This window comes from Eptesicus fuscus, chromosome 23 (assembly GCF_027574615.1).
Source record: "Eptesicus fuscus isolate TK198812 chromosome 23, DD_ASM_mEF_20220401, whole genome shotgun sequence".
Classification (NCBI taxonomy): Eukaryota; Metazoa; Chordata; class Mammalia; order Chiroptera; family Vespertilionidae; genus Eptesicus; species Eptesicus fuscus.
The window spans coordinates 24,476,987-24,503,629 of NC_072495.1; the positions used below are offsets into that span (position 1 = coordinate 24,476,987).

Here is a 26,643-nt window from a genome sequence, read left to right on the forward strand (position 1 = left end):
GAAGTGGACTTTTGTGACTGGCTTCTTTCACTCAGCATAATGTTTTCTAGGTTCATCCATGTTGTAGCATGGATCAGTGCCCTGTTTCTTTTTATGGCCGAATGATAGTCCATTGTGTGAATATGCCACAGTTTGTTTACCCGTTCACCTCACTGATGGTCATTTCTGTTATTTCTATTGGCTATTATGAATAATCCTATACAATAAAAGGCTAATATGCAAATTGTCCCCTCGACCGGGAGTTGGACCAGGAGTTTGACCAGGGGACGGTTGCCGGCCGGCCAACTGCCAGCAGCCCCTCCCCCGGGCCAGACCCCACCCGTGCACGAATTCATGCACCGAGCCTCTAGTGTTACTATAAACATTCATGTGCAAGTTTTTGGGTAGGCGTATGTTTTCATTTCTCTTAGATATATATATAGCTAATAGTGAAATTGCTGGGTCAGATGGGAACTTTATGTTTAATCATTTGAGAAAGTTACCAGGCTGGTTCAAAAGCAGCTGCACCATTCGACATGCCCCCCAGCAGTGAATGAAGGTTCTAATTTCTCCACATCCTGGGCACTTATTTTCCCATCTTGATTACAGCTGTCCTAGCGGGGTGAAGTGGTATCTCATTGTGTTTTGATTTGCATTTCCTTGGTGGCTAATGATGTTGAGCAGCTTATTTGCATTTGTATATCTTTCTTGGAGAAATAGCTATTCAGATCCTTTGCCCATTTTTTAATTGGATAACTTGTCTCTTTATTATTGAGTTATAAGCATTCTTTCTATAGTCTAGTCCCTTATCAGATATGTGACTTGCTCCCATTTTCTTTCAATCTATGGGTTGTTTTTCCCTTTCTTGATGGTGTCCTTGGCGCACAAAAGTTTTTCATTTTGGTGGAAGTCCACTGGATGTGTTTTTTCCCTTTGGTTGCTTGTGCTTGTGGTGTCCTGTCCGTTGCCCCGCTTCCCACTCGCCCGGCCCACAGGCCCACTTTGTAACCAATCCTCAGGAATATGTGCGTGGTGGGCAGGATCAGCTCTGCCCTTCAGACAGGGAAACAAGGCTCCCAGGTCACATGACTCTTCTCAGGCCACACAGCAGTGAAGTGGCAGTGCTGGGATGCACCCCAGCCAGCAGCCCAAAGCCCATGTCCGCCATAGCGAGGCACTCCCCCAGTTCCATGGTAGTGTCATTGTAGAATGGCAGGCTCTGCCTGAGGCTGGATATGAACGGGCCTGGCTGCTCTGAACACCGTGTTAGAATCTCCTTCTCGGAACGATTACTTGGCAAATGCTGGATTATTCCTTCCATTTTAGTCTCTGTGTTTTTCCAGTCACATAGACTTTCCGAATAAAAACTAACTTAGACTCTTGATTGGGAGGTAATAAACCTGCCTCTGCATTCAGAAAACTCCTCAAGATCACATGCAGCCGCCGGGCTTGTTACAGCCATGGTTCCTCGTAAGAAATTCTCAAACTCAGGATCATTGTCTTTATTTTATAAAGAACCCCTGGCTTGTACTTTATTGTCATACTAGAGGCCCAGTGCACAAAATTTGTGCATGGGTAGGGTCCCTAGGCCTGGCCTGCAATCGGGGCTGATCAGGGCCTTCCAGCTGCAGGCCAGGGCCTCCCTTCCCCAGCTCCCAGCTGCTGGCGGGGCTTTCCTTTGTTCCGCGCCGCCCCATGGTGGTCAGCGCCCGTCATAGCAAGCGACCGAATTCCTGGTCGAACTCCTGAGGGGACACTTTGCATATTAGCCTTTTATATATATAGACTAGAGGCCCAGTGCATGATTGAATCATGCACGTGTAGGGTCCCCTACACGCTTTTGCTTTCGATCACGGGGGAGCTGGGTGCCTGTCCGCTGGTGCACCAGGCCTGAGCGGACAGGCACTCAGCTCCCACGCTTTTGCTTTCGATGGGGGGGGGGACGGGGAGCTGGAGCTGGGTGCCTGTCCGCTGGTGCACCAGACCTTTCAGAAGCCTCTGGCTCGGCGGAGGCTTCTGAAAGGCCTGGTGCCGGAGCAGACAGGCACCCAGCTCCCCCACTTTTGATGGTCCGCTGCCACTGAGAGGGCGTACCCTGCTGTTGAGAGGCGCAAGGGGCGGGAGTCCCGCTCCCTGCGCCTCTCAGTGGCTGCTGAGGGGGGCTGCCGCGGACACCTGGCTACCCTGCCGTTGAGAGGCACAGCTGGGTGTCCGTGCAGGCCCCCTCAGCGGCTGCGGATCCGTGCCTCTCAATGGCCGGATAGGCCACCCTGAGTCCCGCCCCCCAGCCTCCCGCCGCCCAATCGTGGGCGTAGCGGAGTGATGGTAATTTACATGTTACTCTATTATTAGATAGGATTTGGGGATGTGTATTTTCAGGCGTAAGGTGAAAGGACTTGTTAGCATTCTGTTCTGAGTTTTTGTATATCTGTTTTGTATGTGCAGAAGAAATGAAACGAAATCATGGCGTAGCCTCATAAAGTATTTCTGTGACCAGGTGGTCCTCCTGAGCAGGTTCAGAGTGTTAGGGTAACCAGAGCTAAACTGCTGCCACCATCAGTTAAAATAGCATTTATCGTTGATTCCACCCTGTGCCGATGTGTAACCTTTCTCTTGGGTTTCCTTGCCGAGCCCCGGCAGGAAGCCTGTACTTGCTGTCGCATCTCGCACATGCCCTGGCGCCTGGCCTTCCGGCTCACACAGAGAGCTTTCTCGGCGGTGCGCTCGCTGGGCCCTGGTGAACGCCCGTTACAGATGTGTTGTGGGAAAGGAGCACATGTGTTTGAGGATGCATGCGTCCGCCTGGAACTGCCATCTGTTACTTTTATTTATTTATTTATTTATTTTTTTAAATATTTTTATTGAGGTATTATATGTGTACATATCTTACTGTTACCCCCCCACCCCACACCCACACATGCCCTCCCCCCCCAGAGTTTTGCGTCCATTGTTTATGCTTATATGCATGCATATAAGTCCTTCGTTTGATTTCATAACATCTGTTACTTTTAAATTGTGTTATACATGGAGCCGATTCGTAGGAAAAAGCCTTGGTGAGCTTCAAACTTCAGTCACCTGTTGTGTCAGCAAATGCACGTACATTTTAGAATTTATTTTCAAAATCTTGATCAAACAATTCAACAAGGGAAGACTCAGGCCTTAATTACCTTTTCTTACCCACTGTCTAACTCAGGCTCAGCAAATGTTGGTTTGAATGAAAACAGGAATCCACGAAAGAAAAATATCTCCCACTATCCTTACTTCTCTAACCCCATTATCTTTTCAAATTCCTCGCTTCTTTCAGTTTTCGTCCATCTGCAAATGATATTTTGAAATAGGTATTGTTTCCACACATAAACTTTTCTCTAAATTTCATGTGTATGTTACTTTTTATACAGTGGTGTCTTCATTATTATCTTCTTGTGGTTATATATCCCATAAATTAGGTACACTGATTTTTTTCGCTCGATTATACACTTGAGTGGCCAGATTATTATGATCTCTGAACACATAATAATCTGGCCACTCAGTGTATATCCTATATAATAAAAGGGTAATATGCAAATTGTCCCCTCCACCAGGAGTTCAACCAGCAGACAGGCTGGCCAACCGCCCATGTCCCCTCCCCCTGGCCAGGCTGGCCGGACCCCACCCATGCACGAATTCATGCACTGGGCCTCTAAAATATATATACCTAGATCTATATATCTATATATCTCTATACACACACACACACACACACACTGAGTGGCCAGATTAATATGTGTTCAGAGATCATAATAATTTGGCCACTCAGTGTATAGTCTTTGGCATTTTTCTTTCTAAGTTTCTATTATTTGGAGGAGGACTGCTTAAGATTTTAATCATATAAAGTTTCTTCTTTGTTTTAGATTACTTCCTCAGAATCTTTTCTAAAAATGGAATTACTGGGAAAAGGAGGACCTAAGGATCTTGGGCTTGGTCGCATGTTGCCTGACCAGTTCCACCCACATTGAGCCTGTTTGCCGCCTGGCCAGGTGTGCGCACATGCGTCTTTCCCTGCAGCCCTCCGCAGTGGGGTTAGCTGTTGGTTTACTTTGATGATCTTGCTATGCTTTAATCAGCAGCAAGGTTAATAGTTTGTCTGTTTTCTTACTGTAAACTACTGATTTATATATCTCATTCCTTTCTGTGACTGATCCAAGGAAGAAGTTTTAAAAACACACAGTTCTTATTATGCCTTTTGTTGCTATCTAGCATGATAATTGACCTACAAGAATCGTCAATTCGTGTTGCCTCATCATCTCTCAGAACAACTTGTGGATGGCCAGACTAATCTTTTCTCTGCAATGCTAACCACCTGTCCCAACAGAAATTATTAAATGAATCCTTTAGATATCCATATGTTAGTCCTGGTTTGTGTCATAGTGAGACTTTATAAAAATGGAAATGTATTTTTTTTTTTTGGAATTTCTCTTCCACTTGTTTTATTTTCCTGGTTTCAGACCAGCACCATGTAGTTTTATGGACCTGTTGTTTTATGGTATTCTTTTTTACATCTGGAAGGATGAGGATTCCACGTTTACCCTTTCCCCTCCAACATTTTTCATCTTAATTTAATAACTCTTTGGTGTGTGTAAGCACCTAGCCTTCACCTTTTAGAAACAAGAACCGTCAAGTGTCCTTTATTAAGTTGCCTTGCAATTTGTAGTGAAACTATGTCAGTGCAAATCTATGTACAAATCAGTACTTGTCATCTGGTAGCCATATGAGTCACTTTAAGAATGGATTTAGAATCAAATTTTGCTTAATGTTTTCAGACACTTTTCTATAGTCTATTAGATTCCCCCCCCCCCCAAAAAAAAAAAAAAAACAAAGAAAAAAACACACCTATGAAACATCTCCTAACCTATTTAAAACTAGAGGCCTGGTGCATGAAATTCGTGTATGGGGGGGGATGTCCCTCAGCCTAGCCTGCACCCTCTCCAATCTGGGACCCCTGAAGGGATGTCCGACTCCCTGTTTAGGCCCGATCTCCTACCAGACTCAACGGGCAGTCAGACATCCCTCTTACAATCCAGGACTGCTGGCTCCCACCTACTCGCCTTCCTGCCTTCCTGATTGCCCCTAACCGCTTCTGTCTGCCAGCCTGATCACCCCCTAACCACTCCCCTGCCAGCCTGATTGATGCCTAACTGCTCTCCTGCCAGCCCAATTGCCCCTAACTGCCCTCCCCTGCTGGCCTGGTCACCCCAACTGCCCTCCTCTACCAACCCGGTCACCCCTAACTGCCCTCTCCTGCCAGCCTCATCGCCCCTAACTACTGCTCTCCCCTGCTGGTCTGGTCCTCCCCCCCCCCCCCCCAACTGCCCTTCCCTGTAGGCCTGGTCCCCCCCGCCAACTGCCCTCCCTTGCAGGCCTGGTCCCCCCCCAACTGCTCTCCCCTGTAGGCCTGGGTCTCCCCCAACTGCCCTTCCCTGCAGGCCCGGTTGCCCCCAACATCCCTCCTATGCTGGCTTGGTCACCCCTAACTGCCCTCCCTTGCAGGCCTGGTCCCTCCCAACTGCCCTCTCCTGCTGGCCATCTTGTGGTGGCCATCTTGTGACCACATGGGGGCAGCCATCTAGTGTGTTGGAGTGACGGTCAATTTGCATATTACTCTTTTATTAGATAGGATTGGAAATGGAAGTTCTAAGGGAAGGTTTGTAAAGTCAGACATGAGCTAGAACACAGGGCCACATTTAAGTCCCCATATAACTATCTGGCAAAAAGGAAGTTCCAGGGGATGGGAGATGGTCAAGTGAGAAGGTGGATTTGAAATACTTGCTGATATACCTGGGTTCTGACAGGCAACTTCTTGGTTTTTCCTTTGATACAGAGGAACCAAATAGGATGGAAGCCGTTCTTGGTTTTTCTCTAAAAGGTGACACCCACTGTGGGAGGGTCCAGCTTAGTGTCCTGAAAACCAGAGCCCTCTGCAAAGAAGTGCTGGTTTAGTCCTCAGGCAATTCCCACTGGGATGTTTCCAGCCACCAGCGGCAGCATCCATCTCCTTTTCTGCCCCCATTGCTATGACGACAGGGGAGAAAACTGTATTCAGGTACTTTCGGATTCTGGATCCAGAAAAGCGTTCAGGCTGTTTGTTCAAGGAGCAAAAGAGTTGTCTGCTTCTTTGTGCCTAGAAGAAAGAAAAAAATAACCCCTATGATTCAAGAGAAAAATGGGTGGAGCTATCCTTTTCCATTCCTTCACATAAATTACAAGTCTTGATTCTAGCCACCACACCTTTTAAGGCCTGGGACTGTTGTCTCCTCTGAAACCCTGTACCATAGTGACACCCTACCCCGGCCAACAGCGGCAAAAGGACAAAAGGAAGGAAGTTTCCCTTTTAAATCCCCAGGAATTTTTGGATGAGATAATATTACCGAGTGAAATGTCTCTCCTCCTATTAGTTCCGTGTTTGGCTCCTGGTGTAACAGTAACCCACTTAGAAGCAGGCGGCCCTTTTGAAGTTATTTTAAACTTTCAGTGGAGTGTAGAGATATTGTAACCTTGGATAAGAGCGCTCCCAGCCCGGGTTTCAGTTTTGCCCTTTCAGACATGTGGAAAGTGCACCAGTATATCTCAAGGATTTTGTACTGAAAGCTTCTTAAAGAGCTGGTCTTGGTTTCAAAGCTTGGCTTGATGTCCCGTACTCAAGGGAACATAGCTGTTTCTTCAGAGGTTTAACCTTGTCTGACATAGTCCTTTGGCTTTGAAATTCCGTGGATTTTTTTTTTTTTTGTCCATTAGGAAAAACGGTTGAAACCATGAGCGTCGACCTCTTTGGGCTCAGAGAAATTGGAAGACGGTCCACGTTCATGTTTCAACATAAAACCAGATGTTCGATACCTGGCACAGATGCCAGGTGTACGCATTGCTCGCTGTTAGCAGTTTGCCCTAGCAGCTCCTTACTGAAGGAAATGCCAGGAGGACGCCCAATGCCTCTTCTAGAGGTTTTGGTATCCGGCTGTGTCTGGGAGAACATCGGGGCATCTCAGAATAATCCCCCTGGTTATTGTGTCTGCCGTCTCTGTAACGCCCAAATCCACATCGCACCCTGGTGACACCTGAGAGTTATTTCTGGCTCTGGGGGCGGTGAAGGCTGCTGGTTCTTTCTCGCAGCCTGTCTCCTTGACTCATCCCCGTGCTGTGTCCCCAGCCAGCCCTGGCCCGGATCCTCGATGGCTTCCAGAGCAGCCACCCCAGACAGAGACCCCCTCCAAGTGTCCACTGTCTTTTGCAGGGAGCCCGGGGGGTCTCTCTGTGGCCTAACAGAATGCTTTCCCGCAGGACCCATGGAATCTGCTGGAACACCTGGAGAAAGGGGCTTCTGGGCAGCAGTACATACAACATTTTTAATCAAAATAATGCATGCATATGCTTATGAAAAGACAAAGAGCACGTCACGGCTCATGATGAGAAAGAACGTTCCTCCATTCCACCCTTGGCCATTCCTGATGGCTGTCCTCAGAGGCAACTATTTTCAATTATTTAATAGTTTCTAGTCACCTCTGAATATTTCTAAATTTCTGTGAGTGATTTCGAAATAACATGTATATCCTGCTGCTTCATATTTTTAGTCCATGAAACACGTTTTTGACTTCCTGCTCTGAAGGATGAAGATTTTGTTCTCTTATTCTCTCCCACCCCTTTCCTTTCCTCCCTCCTTCCCATCTCTGCATCTTTGCGTTATAGTTACATCACAATGATTGCTTAGATCAGGGTTTACCTTATTATGGTTGTCACTCTTCTCAGCTAACTGGGTCACACGGGCCATACCCTGATTATGGCTTGCAATTCTGGTGTAACTTTTTGTGTTTTTAGATTTTTTTTCCCTTGAGTTAATAATTGTCCCCCCCTCCCCCCATTACTCCAGTTTGCTGTATAACGATCACATTTCACGTGCTTGTTCAGAACCATAATCTTCTTCTCAGAACTGTGAAACCCACTGGGTAATGACGCAGGTGATGGTTGGTTGGTTGGTTGGTTGGTTAGTTAGTTGGTTGAGCCTCTCCTGCAGCCCTGGTTGCCGTGGTCCCATGGGGACTGGTCACCTGGAATTCCCACGGCCTACATCCTGGGAATTCCCTCTCCGGCCCTTCTTTGTTTGGTTTCCCTGCGCCCTGGGTCCCACGCCTGCCTCGTCTTTGGTTTACTCTCTTGTTGTTGGTTTTCCTGGAGCCTACAGCAGCTTCCAAGATCAGACATTGGAGGGAAAATTGGAGGTTTTGCGTTTTGGATCGGGACACCCTCTATGTTTCCCCCTCCTCCACTGCCCCTCTAAAGCGCTGTCGGGAGCCGGCCTGAGGACCGGCAGCTGAGCGGTGTCCTCTGCGTGTAGGAAGCACCAGCGGCCTCTCGCCCGGCTGCTTGGTTCCACAGCAGGACCAGAAGGAGCAGCCTTAGCCCCTGTGCCGTCGCCAATAAGTCTTTTTTGTCCCAGGAATGTCTTCGGCGACGCCGTCTTCAGTGACTATAAGAGCTGGGTCTTTTGAAGTTCATGCAGCAGTTTAATTAATCTTGGCCTGTTTACCCTGGCTCCTCATTCAGCTGAGCAGAGAGCTGAGCGGCTTACCAAAAACAAAGCGTGGGGCAGGGCAGCAGTCATTTACGGAGCAACTGTTGGGTGTACGGCTCTGGGTGGGGTGTAAGGACCTCTGGGAAACACTGTCCTAGAAGGAGGTGCCCGTCTGAGAGGGGCGGCTGGAAGAACTGTGGTAAGCACCACACAAAGCATTTGGGGACATCGTGGTGGAAACAGCGAGCTATATTGGTGCATTCCAGAAAGCTCCATAGAAGGGGTGGCATTTGAACTGGTCCTGAAGGACAGAGTATTCTAGGCAAAGCCATAAAGACAGGCAAACGTGACCAGTCGAGAGAAAGTGAAGGAGGAGAAGGCCTTCCCACTGGTTGAGCGTCTGCTGTGCTGCTGTGATTATGGATTTGATCGCGTTTAATCGTCACGGCTGCACCCTGTTGAGTCAGACACTGTGGTCCCTGTTTTACAGATGGGAAAATCAAGGTTTATAGAAACTGAGTCATCTGCCCAACGAGATGTGCCTCATAAGAGGCAGGAGTTTTAAGCACAAGGTTGTGTGATTCCACATCATCTCTTCTTTTCATTCTGGGACACTCTTTGGAACAAAATCACAGAGGAAGAGAGTCGGAGCCGCAGCTTCATGATAGTGTCAAACCTCCCGATAAAGAACCCACTGGGCCCTGACCGGTTTGGCTCAGTGGATAGAGCGTTGGCCTTCGGACTGAAGGGTCCCAGGTTCGATTCCGGTCAAGGGCATGTACCTTGGTTGCGGGCACATCCCCAGTAGGGAGTGTGCAGGAGGCAGCTGAATCAATGTTTCTCTCTCATTAATGTTTCTAACTCTATCCCTCTCCCTTCCTCTCTGTAAAAAATCAATAAAATATATTTTTAAAAAAAGAACCCACTGGGCGTTTCCCTTCAATTGACTCAGGCAAGGACATCGAGCATCTCAAAGTTCTGACAGCGTTAGGCCAAAGGTGTAACACAGGACATTTTCCCTGTTACATCCTTGCACTTTAATTGTTTCCTGCTCAGTACTTGTGTTGCTCTTCTGTGGATCTGTCCCAGGATTTTGCTTGTCTTCTCATTTCCGGCCGTCCTTTCCTTTCTTCAGTGTTCTCTGCCCAGTGAAGTCTTTCTCAAATGCCCTTCTAGATTTTCGAGTTTATTTGGTTTTCCTTTCTATTTTCATTAGTAGTTCTTTTTGACGTCCCTGAGTTCTTATGTACAGTTCAACCAGTTTTAACCTTCTTAAAAAATATTAAGACAAAAACTCAGGTAAACCCCATATAGTCAAACATTTTAAGAAAATAAAGTCAAATACCTATAATTTTTAAGTGCTCATGTGCCACATTAATTTCACAGCTAACATGCTTGAACATCATTCATTGAAGTGCCCGAAGGTTCATTTGGAATGATTACATCTTCAGAAGTGCACACAGCTCTTACATGTAGTCACTGCCTGTATGTCATCGGCTGATGTCAACATGTATGAATTAATGATCTGGTTTTCATGTAATGACTCTTGGGAGTGACCGTGTGAAAGCAATATCTAATTGAATCTTCAGGAGAGTATATGCACTCCACATGTAGAAAGTCCTCATTATCTATCCATATGATTATTTTCCAGAAAAGGACTTCGGGATCTTTTTAAATTAGGGGCTAATATTTCTTAGTAAGTAGTGGGGAAAAAAGTTTGATTAGGGCTTTATCTTGAAAAATAAAACTGAAAATGATAGTTTATATTTTAATTTAATAAGTTAAATTATAATGGCTTTGTACTGATTTCTGAGAATAAACGAAGAATGAAACCCATGTAGGCAGTGTTGGGATATTTTCAGCAAAATTGTATGAGAGTATGGATGTGGCATCCTTCTTATGTTTGACTTCAGTTACAGGATCATCGAAAGTCATTTTTCCAAAAATATTAGAGGGCTCTCACTTTTTCCCAAGTTCTGTCTTAATCCTTTGACCCTGCTCAGTGGAAACTCCTGTGTGGATTTCTTCTTCTTTAATCCTTCCCTAGACTGGTTGCCATTGGCTTTGAGTAGAATCCCGTTTTTGACTGATAGGATTTTTTGTGGACTCCATTATATTCTGCATCAGTGGCTGACTTGCAGTTCTAGTTTGCAGCTTATTTGCTTAGTCTAGTCATTATATCATCGGATATCCCAACAGTTTGTAAGAGGCTACTAAAAGGATTAAATAAAATATCTTTAACCTTTTGCACTCGGATGTCGAGTGTGACTTGACACAGTTAGCATTAGAATAAAGGAATCGAGAAAAAAGCAAGTGAGTGCAAAGGGTTAATAATAAAAGCGTAATATGCTAATTAGACTGGACCACTGAACGACCTTCAGGACGTCCTTCCAGACAACCTTCCGGATGAAGCTGGGCTGCAAGGGCCGAGCCCCTTGCACGAATTTCGTGCATCGGGCCTCTAGTATAAATATAGTAGCATAGTAGATGCTCAATTAACAGGAAAGCCATCCCCTTCTTCATTTTCCCCAGATTGGTTTTTATCCATTTGCATTTTATGACTTTGCCTTGACTATTCCATCCTTTGAGACCAGATCAGTTCACAAAGGAATGTTTTCATGTTATGGCTACTTGTGCTTCCCTATAAAACATTCTGATACACTCCTAACTTGGGAAAAGAGAACTCCAGGGTGTAAATGGTTGGAGGCCTGGGGTGGTGGGCAGTTCCAGAAGCTGATATTGTCATCAGGGCGAGCCGACAGAGACCTGAATTATTCAATATTTGGCACATGAGTCGAGGAGGTCAGCTACACTTAAAACGTAGTTGAGGTTAAATTAACAGGACCCGTAGTTTGGGCACCTGGGCATGTAAACTGGAATAAGGAACTCAGGAGAGAAGGAGCTCAAACGTGGAGCTGGGAAGGTGGTGCAGATTGTGAGGTGGATTTTCGATCCTCTGAGATGTGACTTTATTTTGGTGGCCTCTTGGCCCTCCATGGGAAAATAAACAACCGACGCCAATCAATCACACCCACTGGCACTTTAGAAAAATTCCTTTTGGTTTTTAAGTCTTTGATCTCTGTTCAGAAGTCAACACCCTTGACAGGACTGACATTTTGAGCTGCTAACCGTCACCCCAGCGTCAGTGGAAGATTTGATAGGGACGTCTTGGAGGAGAATGGAGGGCGAGACCGCTGAGGGCAGAGGGCCCGCCGGGAAGTGCAGCCAGGGTACCAGGCCTGCTAACCCCGAGGGGACCAGTAGGTGTGCTGGAGGCTTTCGGCGTTCAGATTTCTGCATACCCAGGGACACGCTCTTGAATGTGACCCTGAGTTTTGCTCTCCACAGCATAAGCCTCCGGCCTGGTCAGACCCACTTCCTCCTCACTGTGGCTTGAAAATGCCGGTTCTGGGCTTTGCCTTCTGCTTCTGCTGCCCTTGGTTTCTCCTCCTCCTCCTCCTCCTCCTCCTCCTCCTCCTCCTCCTCCTCCTCCTCCCCCTTGTCTACATCCTGCCCACCCTCCCAGGCCTCCCCTACCTCCAGCTGCCTCAGCTGTCCCTCCGTCTCTTTCACCCCAGCCCTTATTCTTTGTATCATGGGTGTTCAGCATTGGAGTCATATTTGCTCTAGGTTTATTCTGTCATGCGTGTATGCATTTCTCAGAGCCTGTGCCGTGAAACAGCGTGACCATATTAAACACCAAATGGGCTTATAATCAAAGGGTAGGAAACGCTGGTTTTAATACAGGTTAAAAACCTTTTGTGTTTTTTTAAACCTTTGGCCTCTGCAGACCTTTAATTTCTAGATGTAAATCCTGAATCCCCATGGAGTGTTTCTCAAGTTATTTCCTCGTACAGGAACCTGTTTTTCATCTTACAGGGCTGGCCTCTGCAGGAGCCCATCTCCAGAAGGGCTGCGGGCATTGGCTTAGGCTCTGGCAGGTGGAAACCACGTCGCCCTCCACTGTGGATTCCCCTGTTAGTGAGGACAGTCATCTCTGAGGGGACTCTAGGGACACTTTTTATTTTATTTTATTTTATTATTTTTTAAAAAATATATTTTTATTGATTTCAGAGAGGAAGGGAGAGGGGGAGAGAGAGATAGAAACATCAATGATGAGAATCATCAATAGGCTGCCTCCTGCACGCCCCCCTACTGGGGATCAAGCCTGCAACCCAGGCATGTGCCCTTGACCGGAATCGAACCCGGGACCCTTCAGTCTGCAGGCCAACACTCGATCCACTGAGCCAAACCAGCTAGGGCTAGGGATACTTTTTTAAAACCTTTTTTTTTTTATATATATATTTTATTGATTTTTTACAGAGAGGAAGAGAGAGGGATAGAGAGTTAGAAACATCGATGAGAGAGAAACATCGATCAGCTGCCTCTTGCACACCCCCTACTGGGGATGTGCCCGCAACCAAGGTACATGCCCTTGACCGGAATCGAACCTGGGACCCTTGAGTCCGCAGGCCGACGCTCTATCCACTGAGCCAAACCGGTTTCGGCTTAAAACATTTTTTATTGTGGTAAAATTGATCTAAAATTCACCATTTCAACCATTTTAAAGTATACAGTGCAGAGGCATTGATTACATTAACAGTGTTCTGCAACCATCACCATCCTCTGATTTCACCCCAATGCAGTCCTTCCTTCCCGTAACCCCACCCCCACCCCCACGCCCACCCCCACCTCAACAAACACTAAGCTGCTGGATTTGTCTATTCTGGATACTTCACAGCAATGAAATCACACAGTACATGATCTTTTGTGTCTGGCTTCTTTGATATAAATACAAGGTCATAGGCTGCATGATATCTCTGCTCCCCCAACACGGCTCTTTATTATTGGCCAAACCCCATACATGTGTGAATAACAAAAAGCAACTGTCCACCTGGAAACCTCCAAATCACGTGGCCAGGCCTAAAATGTCATGGAATACTGTAGAAAAGGGTCCACCGTGTGGATGGTTGCCATTGCCACCCACGACTTGACCTAGGGTTTCAGGAAGCTGACTTGAGTCCGGCTCAGAGACCTTTCCTGGAGGTCAGAGGTGACTGGGCTGTTGGTACGATTCGCTTATCACCCTCACCCATCCTCTCTCCACTGGGAGGTCTACCTTTCAAGCTGCTCGTCATTGAATAACCTTGAACCTTCTCGAGTGGGCTGGTCCTTCAGGGGCAGCTGGTGGGAAGGTGGTGCCATCCGCCGCACGGCAGAACCCTCGTCGGTCCTTTGGGCACGCTCTTGGCGCCTCAGGACTCAGGCAGAAACTGGGGGTCCCAGGCTCATAAAGACAGCAGTTGGACACCCCTTGTAGTACCCCGTGCTCATCTGCCTCACAAGGAGGACTGTGCATCCTCCTTGTTGTTCTATTAAATTGTCCAGGATCAATCTATTAAATTGATCCTGGATAATTTAATAGAACAACAAGGATGATGATTCTCTCTCATCTGTCTTCTCTGAGTCAGCCCTCCACTCATTGGCGCCTCTAGAGTCCACGCGCAGTACTGCCAGAAGGTGTGTCACCATCTGCCTAGAATACACTGTTTTCAATGTGCCATTTTTCTAGTGAAGAATCGATGCAGTTGTCTTGGTGTTTAAATTCCTATTTAGTCTTCTAGCCCCGTGGTCGGCAAACTGTGGCTCACGAGCCACATGCGGCTCTTTGGCTCCTTGAGTGTGGCTCTTCCACAAAATACCACGGCCTGGGCGAGTCTATTTTGAAGAAGTGGCGTTAGAAGAAGTTTAAGTTTAAAAAATTTGGCTCTCCAAAGAAATTTCAATCGTTGTACTGTTAATATTTGGCTCTGTTGACTAGTGAGTTTGCCGACCACTGGGCTAGCCCATCTCTTGCCTTTTTGGTGTAGACTGTGGCCCTCCAAACTAATCAGGCTGCTCTCATTTCTCTTCGCCCTCAAGCCCTTAGCTTCTCCTCCCCGGGCGTGGAATGACCGCCTGCCGTCTCTCATTTTTCCCTGACCAGTCAGCTCCCCCTTTGAAGCTCAGCTCAAGCAAGGCTCAGCAGTTGCACGAGGCCTCCCCAGACATTCTAGCAACCCTTGCTTCCGGCACTAAACTCATGTTGCACTCCAACGCCACAGGATTTAGAGCTGGTGGGCAACTTTTTAAAATAAAGATGTTATTTGACGTAGCCTTTTCTCCCCCATTAGACGACCAGCTCTCAGAGGAAGGGACAATTAAGCAGGTAAAGTGGGAAGGCACTGGACTGTGAATCCAAGACCCAGGTCACCCCTGGGTACAGCCGTTGGCTGGCTGTGTTGTCTTGGCACAACTGCTCATCCTGAACTTGTGTTCTCGTCTGTAAAATGAGTGGGGGTTAAGGAGGGTGTATTACTTTCCTATCTGCTGCTAAAACAAGTTACTACAACTTAGTGGTTTAAAGCAACACAAATGTATTCTCTTACTGTTCCGGAGGTCCGGAGTAAAAAAATGGGTTGGCGGGGCAGTGTTCCTTCTGGAAGCTCTAGGCAGAATCCATTTCCTGTCTTGTTCCGCTTCTGGAGGCCCACTGCCTGCATTCCTTGGCTCATGGCTCCCTCCTTCATCTTCAAAGCCCATTGCTCCATCTCCTCCCTGTGCCCACGATGCCCTTTTTTCTTTATAAGGACCCTTGTGACTACATTGGACCCACCCAGTTAATCCAGGATAATATCCAGCCACCCCAAACTTAATCACATCTGTAAACATAAAGTCTCTTGTGCCACGTAAGGCCATATAGTCACAGGTTCCGGGGACTGGGACGTGGTTAGGACATAGGGGCCATTCCTCTGTCTACCACCGTGGGCTTTTAGGTCTCTTGTATCTCTCATATGCTATAAAGCTAGACAGATTTCTCCCAGTTATTTAAGGAGCCTGGCACTGTACTGGGCTCATTAATGTCTTGATTCATTATGTTTATCTATGAGGATTTTGTCTCCTCAACTTGTTATTAGGGATCCTAGGGCCTGATTCAACTCAGTGATACATCTGTGAGTGCAAACCTTAGGATGGTTCTGTTTTCAGGTCCCCGCGGACTGCGCTTTTACTAGCAAAGCTTGGATGATGTTCCTCTATAACCTATCTTTGATTTCTGTGCTTTGTACATTCTGAGAAATCTTTACAGAATTTAATCTGTTTCCCGGTAACCAGGATGGCCTTGAAACAGCCTGTCCATCCTACTGGTGATTCTACCACATTTCTAGTGGTCTCTCCGTGAATCCGTGAGCGTCTTTCCAGGTCCTCTTGCATGATAAGTTGAAGTCAATGCGCTGTTAAGGTCTAGAGGCCAAAGAGTCTTGGCTACTAACCTAGCTAGTCTCATTTGTAACTGCTGCTGAATGTTACGGTGTCACACCGCAAATCAGATTGGCATTTGCACGGGTGCGATGCTGTTTTTCCTTCTACCCCATAGGGTGGTGTCCATCTTGGGTGACCACTTATGTACAAAACAGTGAGAAAGCGTCCATAAAAGGTAGTTATAGTTGTTTTCTCCCCAGTGCTCAGCTCATTGAGCGAGATAGGATTCCCCGTGGGTTGAAAAATGCGCCCCCCCCCCGCCGCCATTTAATTTTAAGTTTTGGGGTTACTTTTGACTGTGGAGTCTGAGAAATACACAGTGTGACTCCGTCATACCTGCAGCCTGTGTACTGACGTTTTCTTTGCCTTTTGTTTCCTAGATGCACCCACTGGGCCTGTGTAATAACAATGACGAGGAGGACTTGTACGAATACGGCTGGGTGGGAGTGGTGAAGCTGGAACAGCCAGAATTGGACCCGAAACCATGCCTCACCGTCCTGGGCAAGGTAAGTCCCTCCGAATCTCTCCAGTTCTGATTGGTGTTGTCCACGCTGCCATTTCCCTCGATTCCTCAAAACGGTTGGTTCAGAGAAAATCCTTGCTGGCGCAGTGCTCCTTCCCAGATGGCGTCGAGTGGGAGGAGCACGAAGACACGTCTCGTGGCCGCCCGCCATGGCCCTGCAAGCTTGGACTCTGACGGAGACTGGCAGCCTCCCCCTCTTGTCCACTTTGTAGCCTTAGGCAAGGTACTTCCCCTCAAGGACTCTCAGTTCCTTATCCGTGAAATGGGTTGATAATAGAGAGTCACCACACCTTATCTTACACCCTGGGGGCCAGACGTTTCAGAATTCTGAGACTGGGAGGTTTTAGAAAGGCATTAAGGTGTCATACGCATTCATATTTGTGTAGCAGGCTTTATGGATAGTCACAGTAGTGGGTTAACTAAAATCTAAACAGCCTCGTGTTAAGTCAGGGCAGCTTCGCCTCCAAAATGAGTTCAGGTCCGTTGAGTTTTGCTGCCTCGTAAGCTATGGAAAAACTTTCGGGTCTTAGAGCTTTTTTGGTTTCAGAATGGCAGACAGCAATTATGCTCCTGTATTAGAACTTACCTCACAGGACGGTTAGGAGGGGAGCTGAGACGCAGTCGTCTAGCACAGAATAAGCTCTCCAGACATGCTTGCTGCCTGCCGCTGGCTGTTGTCATCCTATTTAGAAATACTAAAAAAGCCTTTTTTTTTTTTTTTTTTTAAAGCCAAGAATATCAGCATTACCTCTGACTGCAGTATAAGATAGAAATAAGTTTATTTTGGAAAACCATTCATCAGTGATCTTAAAATAGGACAGGTAACTACCTGTTTTAAACTGGATCATTTTGTGAAAGGGAGAGGTTTGGAGAAAGTTATTAGAATTTTGATTGGAGGAAGGGTGGTATCTCCTAAGGGTAGTGTTATTGCCTGGATATTTTTTATATTCGCAGAAGCTGCTGTTCTAGGTACTAAGGAGAGACAGCTGGGGGGGGGGGGGGCGGGGGCGGGGGGAGAACGGTCCTGGGCTCCTGAGGATTTTCTTGAAGAGATGGTTTCCATACCCATGCAGGATACTCGGGAGGGAGCCTTTCCCAGCCTTAAAGATATCCCAACCGATGTCGCCGGGAAGACTTCTGGCCCGGGAGACCCTCGTGGGTCCCATCTGTGGTTTTTGCCTCCCACCCGTCTTCTGAGCAGTGTCTTAGCCCTTGTCAAGTTCCTTTGCCCCTTTTATAGGGAAAAGCAAACACGCGGGCCCAGGATTATCATCGGTTTGGCTTATAGTTCACAAAGTTGAGCTGAGGTGTTGGAGGAGGCCCGGGCCCTGATTCTTTGTCGTTTACGTAGTTGGCCAGAACTGCTTACTGATGCTAGGAGAACAGTGACCCCCCTTGAGAATATTTTAATGTTTTCCTAGGAGGAATGCCAGCTTCATCCAAAGGCTGTAGGAACAGTGCTTTCCTTGTAGGCAGTATGCTCCTAATAGAATATTTTCTCCTTTACTTTAGCTGCTGCTCTGCGGGTCTCAGCAGCTTGTCTTAATTTTTTTTTTTTTTTTTTTGCCCCAGTTTGGTGGGACTCCACCTTCGTGTTTGTTGTGTCTGTAAATGGGTTGGAACTGGACTCCCAGGGACACCCCCTCCTTCTCCCATTGTTTCCTCCTGTACCTAGAACAACCCTGGAGTGATTTCACTTGGAGAGGTTTGTAAGGTTTGGCCCGCTGGCCTGTGGAGCCAGGGGGAATAAAAACCCAGATGTATATCGAATCATTAAGTACTTGTTGGGTTTATTCACTCACCAAATATTTATTGAATGCAGGGACCCAGAAGCTAAGCACGTGGTTCTACCTGCTTACAGGCAACAGGCCTCCCCCCCCCCCCCCCACACACACACACCGTGTTTCTGTTTAGAAAGGTTGTACGGTGGCCAGACGGTATTTACATGTGGTTAGTTACCGAAATTTGGCTTAACACCCGAGTAAAACCATTAGCAAAAATGCTTGGGCAAGACAGTTTCACATTTGTTTCCAACCTGGATTGGTGTAGGAGGTGTGAAAAGTCAGGCATCTCAATTTCTCCCTCTCTCTCCCCCCCTCCCTCTCTCTTATTCTCTTTTTCATCTTCTCCTTAAAAGTGTAGTTATCCTCAGCTTTATTACCTTTGCTAACTGTTGGGTTTCTTTTTCTGATCCCCGAAGGGCAGTGGCAAGAGACACGAGGGTCAAGACACGTCAGGTGGCCCTCCATGGCAGCCTGATGTCCTGCAGATGGCACGGCCTTTCCAGAATTTCTTTGCTCTTAGTGGCTCTGGCGAGGAGGTGGGCAGTGGAGAGAGGCGCAGAAGGAGAAACAGCCAAGTCAGTGTGGGGGTGGGGGGCGGGACGGCTCTGCATGGATGTTGAGACTTGTTAAAGCCATAGAAGGGAGAGAGTCTTTGAGGCATTCGGAAAAGCCGGTGGGAGAACAGGGGAGGGACAGGCACCAACCCCTCTCCCTCCCCCATCACCCACCCTCCTTACCCACCCGCCCACAGAAAAGGCCATGGGGCGAAGAGTTGGAATAAGAGAGGAATGTCCTAAATTTAAAAAAAAAAAACACACGTAACTGCCTCTCCAGGAGTTCCAATAAAGTTTCGTTTTAAAAGCAAAAGACGTAAACTCATCACCTTGGTTTATTACTGGGTGCTTTTGAACTCCTCAGAAGGGAACACTGTAAACTGAGGAGAAAGAGGTGATTTATGATCCTTTCCTCCTCATCTTTTTGATTCTGTAGGAGGGGGGACAGACAGTAGGATCAGCTAGGCAGGCAGAGTTGGGGTGAGCGTGAACCCCACCCCCCGCCCCGCCCCAGGCCTGGGGCCAATCTTAGCTTTTTGGGGCCTCTTTGTCACTGAATGGGATGAGGCTGTTCTAGGCTCCTTGCTCTTTTAATATTTTGAGCCTCTGTATCATGTTTAAAACCTTCCCTTACTATTCTAGTTTGGGGAGATTCTAATTGCAGCATTGAAAGACAGCCTTCGTTACCTGTGACAATTTAAGTCCCAGGAAGTGAAAATAGAATAAAGCTGACATTTCCGAGCAGCTTGCTATTGAAAGTAAGGCTCTCAAACCATCCCCAAAGCGCAGGAGCCTGTTACTGTGACCCGTCAACCTCGTGGAGAGGCATGGCAGGGAACACACAGAATCTGCTAGAGTTTCTAACGAAGCCCACTGGCCCAGAGTTCATAAACTGAGGCAGAATTCCCCTCCCCCCCCCACACACACACCTTCACACCCCCACTTTGGAGTCTTAGGGAGGATTTTGAAAGACAGGATGGTCAACAGGTATGGACTGGGCTCTTTCTTGGACAGAGAGGAAGTTAATGAAAAGACAAGAAAGGCAGGGATTTTTTAAAAATATATATTTTATTGATTTTTTACAGAGAGGAAGGGAGAGGGAGAGAGAGTTAGAAACATCGATGAGAGAGAAACATCAATCAGCCACCTTCTGCACACCTCCTACTGGGGATGTGCCTGCAACCAAGGTACATGCCCTTGACCGGAATCGAACCTGGGACCCTTCAGTCCGCAGGCTGACGCTCTATCCACTGAGCCAAACCGGTCAGGGCGAGGCAGGGAGTTTTAAGTCACAGAGATCCAGCTTTGGCTGAGTGACCTGGGAAAGGTCACTTCAGCTCTTGGGCCTTACTCTTCTCATTGGGGCTTATGCGGGTTTTGTCATTGTGGTGGGGGTTCTGCAAGATGTTGGTGGAGCACTTACCACAGAGCCTGGCTCAGGGTCAATGCCCGATGAGAGGGTAAAAGCAGCCATCATGGGTGGGCTGTTCGCCATGAGCTGGAGTGTTGTATGCAGTGTGTCTCCTTTCATTGTCAGGCTAACTCGGAGATTGTGTCCACATCCCCATTTTGCAGTATAGAAATTGAGTCCAGAGGCGCTGTTTACATAACATAGGATTGAAATCTCCCAAGTAGCTAAGCGGAGGTCTGAGATAAAGGCTGTTCTCCTACCTCATCAGTGTACTCTGAAGAGTCAGATCCTCTTGCCCTGGACTGAGGGCCAATCCCTGGCACAAACAGAGAGAAGTGAGCCCACCAGGCTGGAGGGGCCGGGTGGGTTTTACAGAGAGGTGCTCGTGCGCCAGGGCGAGATGTGGGAATGGTCTCCAGGAACAGGGCAGAGAGAAAGGGAGCAACAAGTTCTACAAGGGGCATTGAAAGTTGCTGGGGAAAGAAGAGGCTTTAGATTAAGGAGCCTTCATCTCCTAGGTAGCTGGGAGCCACTGAAGGTTTCTGACAGAAGCACGGGTGCCATAGAGGCCCCCGAGTTGTGGAAATGCTCGCTTGGCAGTGGCAGCTAGGCTAGTTGGGGAGGGGGAGGGTCAGGTTCCTCTCTGCTGCTGGATGTTTTCAGGAACAGAATGGGCCCAGACATCAATTCTTTCAAAGGCTTTGATGAGGCCCAAGTCAATGACATTGTCAAGGACACCTCTTGTTTGCCTTCAAGACGTCCCAGTCTCTTCATCTGGCCTTTTTCTGTTTTCACCATTTAGGCAAGTGTGAAATGTATAGACAGGCGAGCTGGTTTGAAATCCTGGCTCTTCTGATGAGCAGCAGGAAACCCGGGGATGAGGGGTTGACAGAGAATTGAACCCTTATGTTCATTTTCACTTCATCAACCCACATCCAGCTCTCAAAATGTCTTGGTAACTTCTTCCCAAAGAATGAATAAAGACGCCGGTAACCAGAATGACTGGAAGACAGAAAACAGAGTCAGAGGAATTTTATTTTTTCAGCCTGGTTGTGAGGAGAAGGGAACATGTAATGGTTAACACTTGGATTTAGACATCAAACTAACCTGAGTTAAAACCTCACTTCCGGCCCTGCGAGCTGTGCGACCCGGGGCAGCCACGGAGCCCCTCTGCACGATTCTGCCTCTTGGATGAGAACGGCACCGAAAGCAGCGAGTGCATGTCAAGTGTTGGTTGTTGTTCCGGGCACAACTGAAAGCATTGAATAAAGTAGCAGCTCTTATTGGCCATCCTCTCTCCCTTCTCTCTACCTGCGTCATTACTCCTCAGTTTCTTTCTTTTTTTAAAAAAAAAAAATCTTTATTGATTTCAGAGAGGAAGGGAGAGGGAAAGAGAGATAGAAACATCAATGATGAGAGAGAATCATCGATTGGCTGCCCCCCGCACATCCCCTAATGGGGATCAAGCCCACAACCCAGGCATGTGCCCTTGACCGGAATCGAACCTGGGACCCTTCAGTCCGCAGGCTGATGCTCTATCCACTGAGCCACACCAGCTAGGGCTCCTCAGTTTCTTTTAGCACTCAAAGTGGCATTACTTAAGGAGTCAGTCCACAGAGACAGAAAATAGACTGGTGGTTGCCAGGGCCTTGTGTGTTGGGGAGGGCGGAGTTAGTGTTTAATGGGAATAAAGTGTCATTTGAGGAAGATGAAAACGTTCTGGAGATGGATGGTGGTGGTTGCACAACAGTATGAATGTACTTAATGCTGCTGAACTCTACGCTTAAAAATGGTATAGAAATGCAGGGGTGGCGTGTTGCTCCCCGTCTCCTGCCCTCCCCAGGCCCAGGACACATTTGGCAGTGTCTGGAGAGAGACATTTTTGGTTTTCAGACAAAAAAATCCAGGAGGTGGTGGGGGTGCTACTGGCATCTAGTAGGTAGAGGCCAGGGATACCGCTCAACACAGGACAGCCCCTCACAACAAAGAATCACCTGTCTCAGTTGAGAAACTCGGTCTTACCATGACATACAAGTTTTATCTTCCTAAGGAAACCTTAAATTCCACTTCTTTCCTCCTTCATTCTCTTTTCTGCCCCCACTGCCCTCCTGTATGATGGCAGGTTCGTGGCATCCTTTGTGGTATGTTCTGTTGAAATGCATGATCAATGTTAGAGCATGTTCGAGTAGTGCAATGAGCCCAGATCTTAGAGTCATAGGGCCTAGATGCAAATGGTAATTCTTCTATTTTGGTATTAGTTGGGTAACTTTGGGCCGATTAGTCTCTCTTTGCTTTCATTTCTCTCTAGCCCCCTCTGTAAAGATAGTGTGATAATTAATGTATGTCAAGTTCATGGAATGAATGTGTGGATAATCAGTAAATAGCAATTTCCTCCCCTCTGTAAGCATACTGCTACTAAACAGATGGAAACCCTTTTTCTAAGGTGAGCTGAGGCAGGTTTCTGGTTGGAGAGGAAGTTTAGAAGGCTCTTCAGATTTATTTTAAGGAGCACTTGGGTAAATACTCCCCATATTTGGTTAAAAAGGAAAGCAGGAAAGGAGCTCGGGAGAAATCAGATCAGGAGGAAAAGATTGGCATGATATAAATGGAAAAAGGAAAACCGTAGGGAATACCAGTTTTCTCCTAAGGCCATGTGTCGGATTTGAAAGCCACACACTTTTCATTAGATGCCTCTCTCCTACACCTACATCTTCCAGGAACCTCTTGGTTAAAAAGCTACATTAAGCACGATGCTTTTTAAAAAAATATTTTTATTAGATGCGAGACATTTTCAGCTATAAAAGGCTAACCAAAGCCATTACTTGACATTCACTGAGAGACGTAAGGGAGTTTTTAAGACAGCGTGAGTGAGTAGGACAAATAATGTCTGCCATCTGAAGGAGCACAGACTGCTGGCCCACAACATCCCTTCTGGCCATTGTCCCCGCCGACTGAACCAGGCTCTCAGCAGAGCAAGGGCCACAAGCGAGGCTGCCCAGGAAACTAGGCCTGGCGTGACAGGCTAGTGCAGTGGTCGGCAAACTGCGGCTCGCGAGCCACATGCGGCTCTTTGGCCCCTTGAGTGTGGCTCTTCCACAAAATACCACGGCCTGGGCGAGTCTATTTTGAAGAAGTGGCGTTAGAAGAAGTTTAAGTTTAAAAAATCTGGCTCTCCAAAGAAATTTCAATCGTTGTACTGTTGATATTTGGCTCTGTTGACTCATGAGTTTGCCGACCACTGGGCTAGTGGGAAAGCCCGGCAAAAAGAGCTAATGGCCCTGCCTACCTTTGAGCGACCATTTTAAAGTGTGAAAGGAGTTAGAACCTAACATATTAGGTCATTGTCATCCGTACAGTACCAGTTCCGAATCTCATGCCCAAAGACAAGCCCCAAAGCTCCCTCTGATCTCTGTTTCAGACGGAGGAGCCCTGCACACCCCCGGCCACGTGCACGAATTAACCCAATGAGCCCCAGTGGGCTGTCACTTGAGTGCGTTTCTGGCCATGTCCATGGGCATTTCAGATTTGGGGGGGCTGTCTTGACAGTTCACTGTGTAATTCATTGGTTCACTGTCTACCAAGCCCCTGGAGCACCTGCAGGTTTGACCACAGCACATCTTGAAGGACTTGAGTTGCACTTGTAGATGAGAGTGGCATACCCCCAGGCTGGGCAGAGATTCCCGCTGGGTGCAGAAGCAGGAAGAATGGGTGGGGACGCCAGCAAGATCCTGGGTGCTGTCCTTGGTCACAAGATCCTCTCAGGCTGCAGACAGATGTGATTGCTTTTCCTTGTTCTGTCTTTTGTGTTTGTTTCCTTTCCCAATAGGCCCATATTTTATTTGATAAAAGGTACCCTTCTGCGTTGGTGATCTTGTTCTCCAACTCAAACATGGGGCTGTGTGTTCTGACGAATGCTTTTTGTGCTCTGTTTTAAGTTTGAGGCAGTCTAAACAATTCCTTTGGGATACTGACATACTTTAAATTCTCCATCATTTTTGCTAGTCATAAAAATAATAAAAGCACTTCAACACATTCCAATTGTCCTAAGCACTGCTGGATAAAATAAAGTTCTAGTCAGCCTTAAGAATGTGGCAAAAAAAAAAAAAAAAAAAAAGTGCCTATCTTTTGGGATGTGCAAAGGCACTGGGCCTTCACTGTTACACATGAACCTGTTGCTGGTAGATTTTCACAAATGTATCCGCTCTTAAATGAGCCTCAGCGAGAAGAATGTGGAATATGCAAGGAACTTCTGTTACCTTGGCTTGATTTTCAGAAATAGAATTTCAAAGTGGTTCGCTTCAAAAGCTTTCTTTTTCATTTGTAAATAGTAGGTGGTTGTTTTTTTTAAATGAGTTATTTTCTTTTTTCCCTTTTTTTTTTAGAAGTTTCAATTGATAGGAATCTTAACATTTTTAGAACCCCTAATTTGAAAGGGTTACCCAATTTTTCTTAAGTGTGTAAGCAATATAATAGTTTTTACCACCATTCTTATATTTCTAGCACCAAGAACAGTGCCTAACACATATAGCAGCACTCAGTATTTGTTGCACCAAACAATTAATTATGGAGAATTTGAAAATAGAAGGAAAACGCTGCCTTTAATTCTACACCATTAACCCAAGTAATGTCCATTTGGTCTGTTCCCTTCCAGTCATCTTCCCTGGACCATATTTCTAATGTAATTATTACCAAGGTATAAATGTCTACTTCGATTTTAGAGAGAGGAAGGGAGGGAGAGAGAGAGAAAACATCAATTTGTTGTTCTACTGATTTACACATTCAGTGATTGATTCTTGTATGTGCCTTGACCAGGGATCAAACCCCGCAGTACCAGGACGATTCTCTAAACAACTGAGCTGCCCAGCCAGGGCCTCTTCTGCCTTTTCAAACTTTAATAACGTATGCTACTCATTTTACCAATTGGGTGATATTTCATAATCTAGAATTGAATGGCTACATAATATGACAACCAAATAGTTTAGTTGACCACTCCCCCCAGGGTTCAATATTTACAAATAAGCCAAACTGAAACCTTTCTTTATGTAGGATGGGCTTTTTGGGTGTCTTTTTTCTTTTTGAATTATTCCCTATGGTAATATTTTAGGAAATTATAGATCAAAGGATATGAACTTTATTGTGATTCTTGGTGTAAACAGTTATAAATTGCTTTATAGGAAAGTTGCCTCAGTTTACCCTACCACCAGTGAAGTAAGAGTGAAACATTTTTCACAAAAATAATGCTAACATTGACTGTTGTCATTAATGTGGTTTTTTAAAAACGAATTTGGAAGTTATTTGTCTTTCTCTGACTGCCTTATTTCACTCAGCATAATAATCTCCAGGTCCATCCATGCTGTCCCAAAGGATAAGAGATCCCTCTTTTTTATAGCTGCATAGTATTCCATTGTGTAAATGTACCACAGCTTTTTAAAATATATATATTTTTATTAATTTCAGAGAGGAAGGAAGAGGAGAGATAGAAACATCAATATTGAGAGAGAATCATTGATTGGCTGCCTCCTGTACGTCCCCCACTGGGGCTCGAGCCTGCAACTCAGGCATGTGTCCTTGACTGGAATCGAACCCAGGACCATTTAGTCCCGCAAGCCGATGCTCTGTCCACTTAGCCAAACCGGCTAGGGCTGTACCACAGCTTTTTCATCCACTCATCTACTGATGGGCATTTGCGCAGGGAATCCACTGTTTGGGAGAACATATTTGCCAAGATCCATCTGATAAGGGGTTAATTTCCAAAATATACAAAGAACTTACACAACTTAACACCAAGAGGACAATTCAATTAAAAAAATGGGCATAGGACCTGAGTAGACACTTCTCAAAAGAGGATATTCAGATGGACAATAGACATATGAAAAATTGCTCAGCGTCACTTATCACTTAGAGAGATGCAAAGTAAAACCACGGTGAGATCTCACCTCACACCTGCCAGCATGGCTACCATCTGTAAATCAGCAAACAGCGAGTGCTGGCTGGGATGTGGAGAAAAGGGAACCCTAGTGCACTGCTGGTGGAAATGTAGATTGGTGCAGCCACTATAGAAAACAGTATGGGGTTTCCTAAAAAAAAATTAAATATGGAACTGCCTTTTGACCCAGCGATCCCACTTGTGGGAATAATATCCTAAGAACCCTGAAATACCCATCAGAAAGAATATGTGCACCCCTGTTTTCATAGTCACATCATTCACCATAGCCAAGATCTGAGACGGCCACAATAATCTTTCTTGCACAGGTTTGCTGATGAGCACCTGACGGAAACGAACTCCCTCAACTGATGGCCAGGCCCTTCTTCTCAGAAGGGTGCGTAGGTGGCTTTGGGGGGTGAGGGTCACTGACCAGGAAGCTGTGCTCCTAAGAACAGCACCAACAGGCAGTGCAGGGACCTTTCATTGAGTTCTACCCACAAACCACAGCCTGTCCGGAAAGCCTGACTTTGGCCCCTCAGCGTGGCATGCGTGTGCTTCAGAGAGCTCCTGGCAGAAACGGGAGCGGAGAGGTGCACGTGGCAAGGGGACATGGCTGTGCAGTGGCTTC

At 46.7% G+C, this 26,643-nt stretch overlaps 1 protein-coding gene across 1 annotated transcript in view; it reads left to right on the forward strand.

Moving 5' to 3' along the window:
* The window catches only part of ZNRF3 (zinc and ring finger 3), a 136,804-nt gene that overhangs the window by 68,953 nt on the left and 41,208 nt on the right, over positions 1-26,643 (forward strand). The window contains exon 2 of the mRNA XM_054712680.1: positions 16,198-16,323. Within this exon, the coding sequence (XP_054568655.1) occupies positions 16,198-16,323 (126 nt within the window). The remainder of the gene's footprint in view (positions 1-16,197; positions 16,324-26,643) is intronic.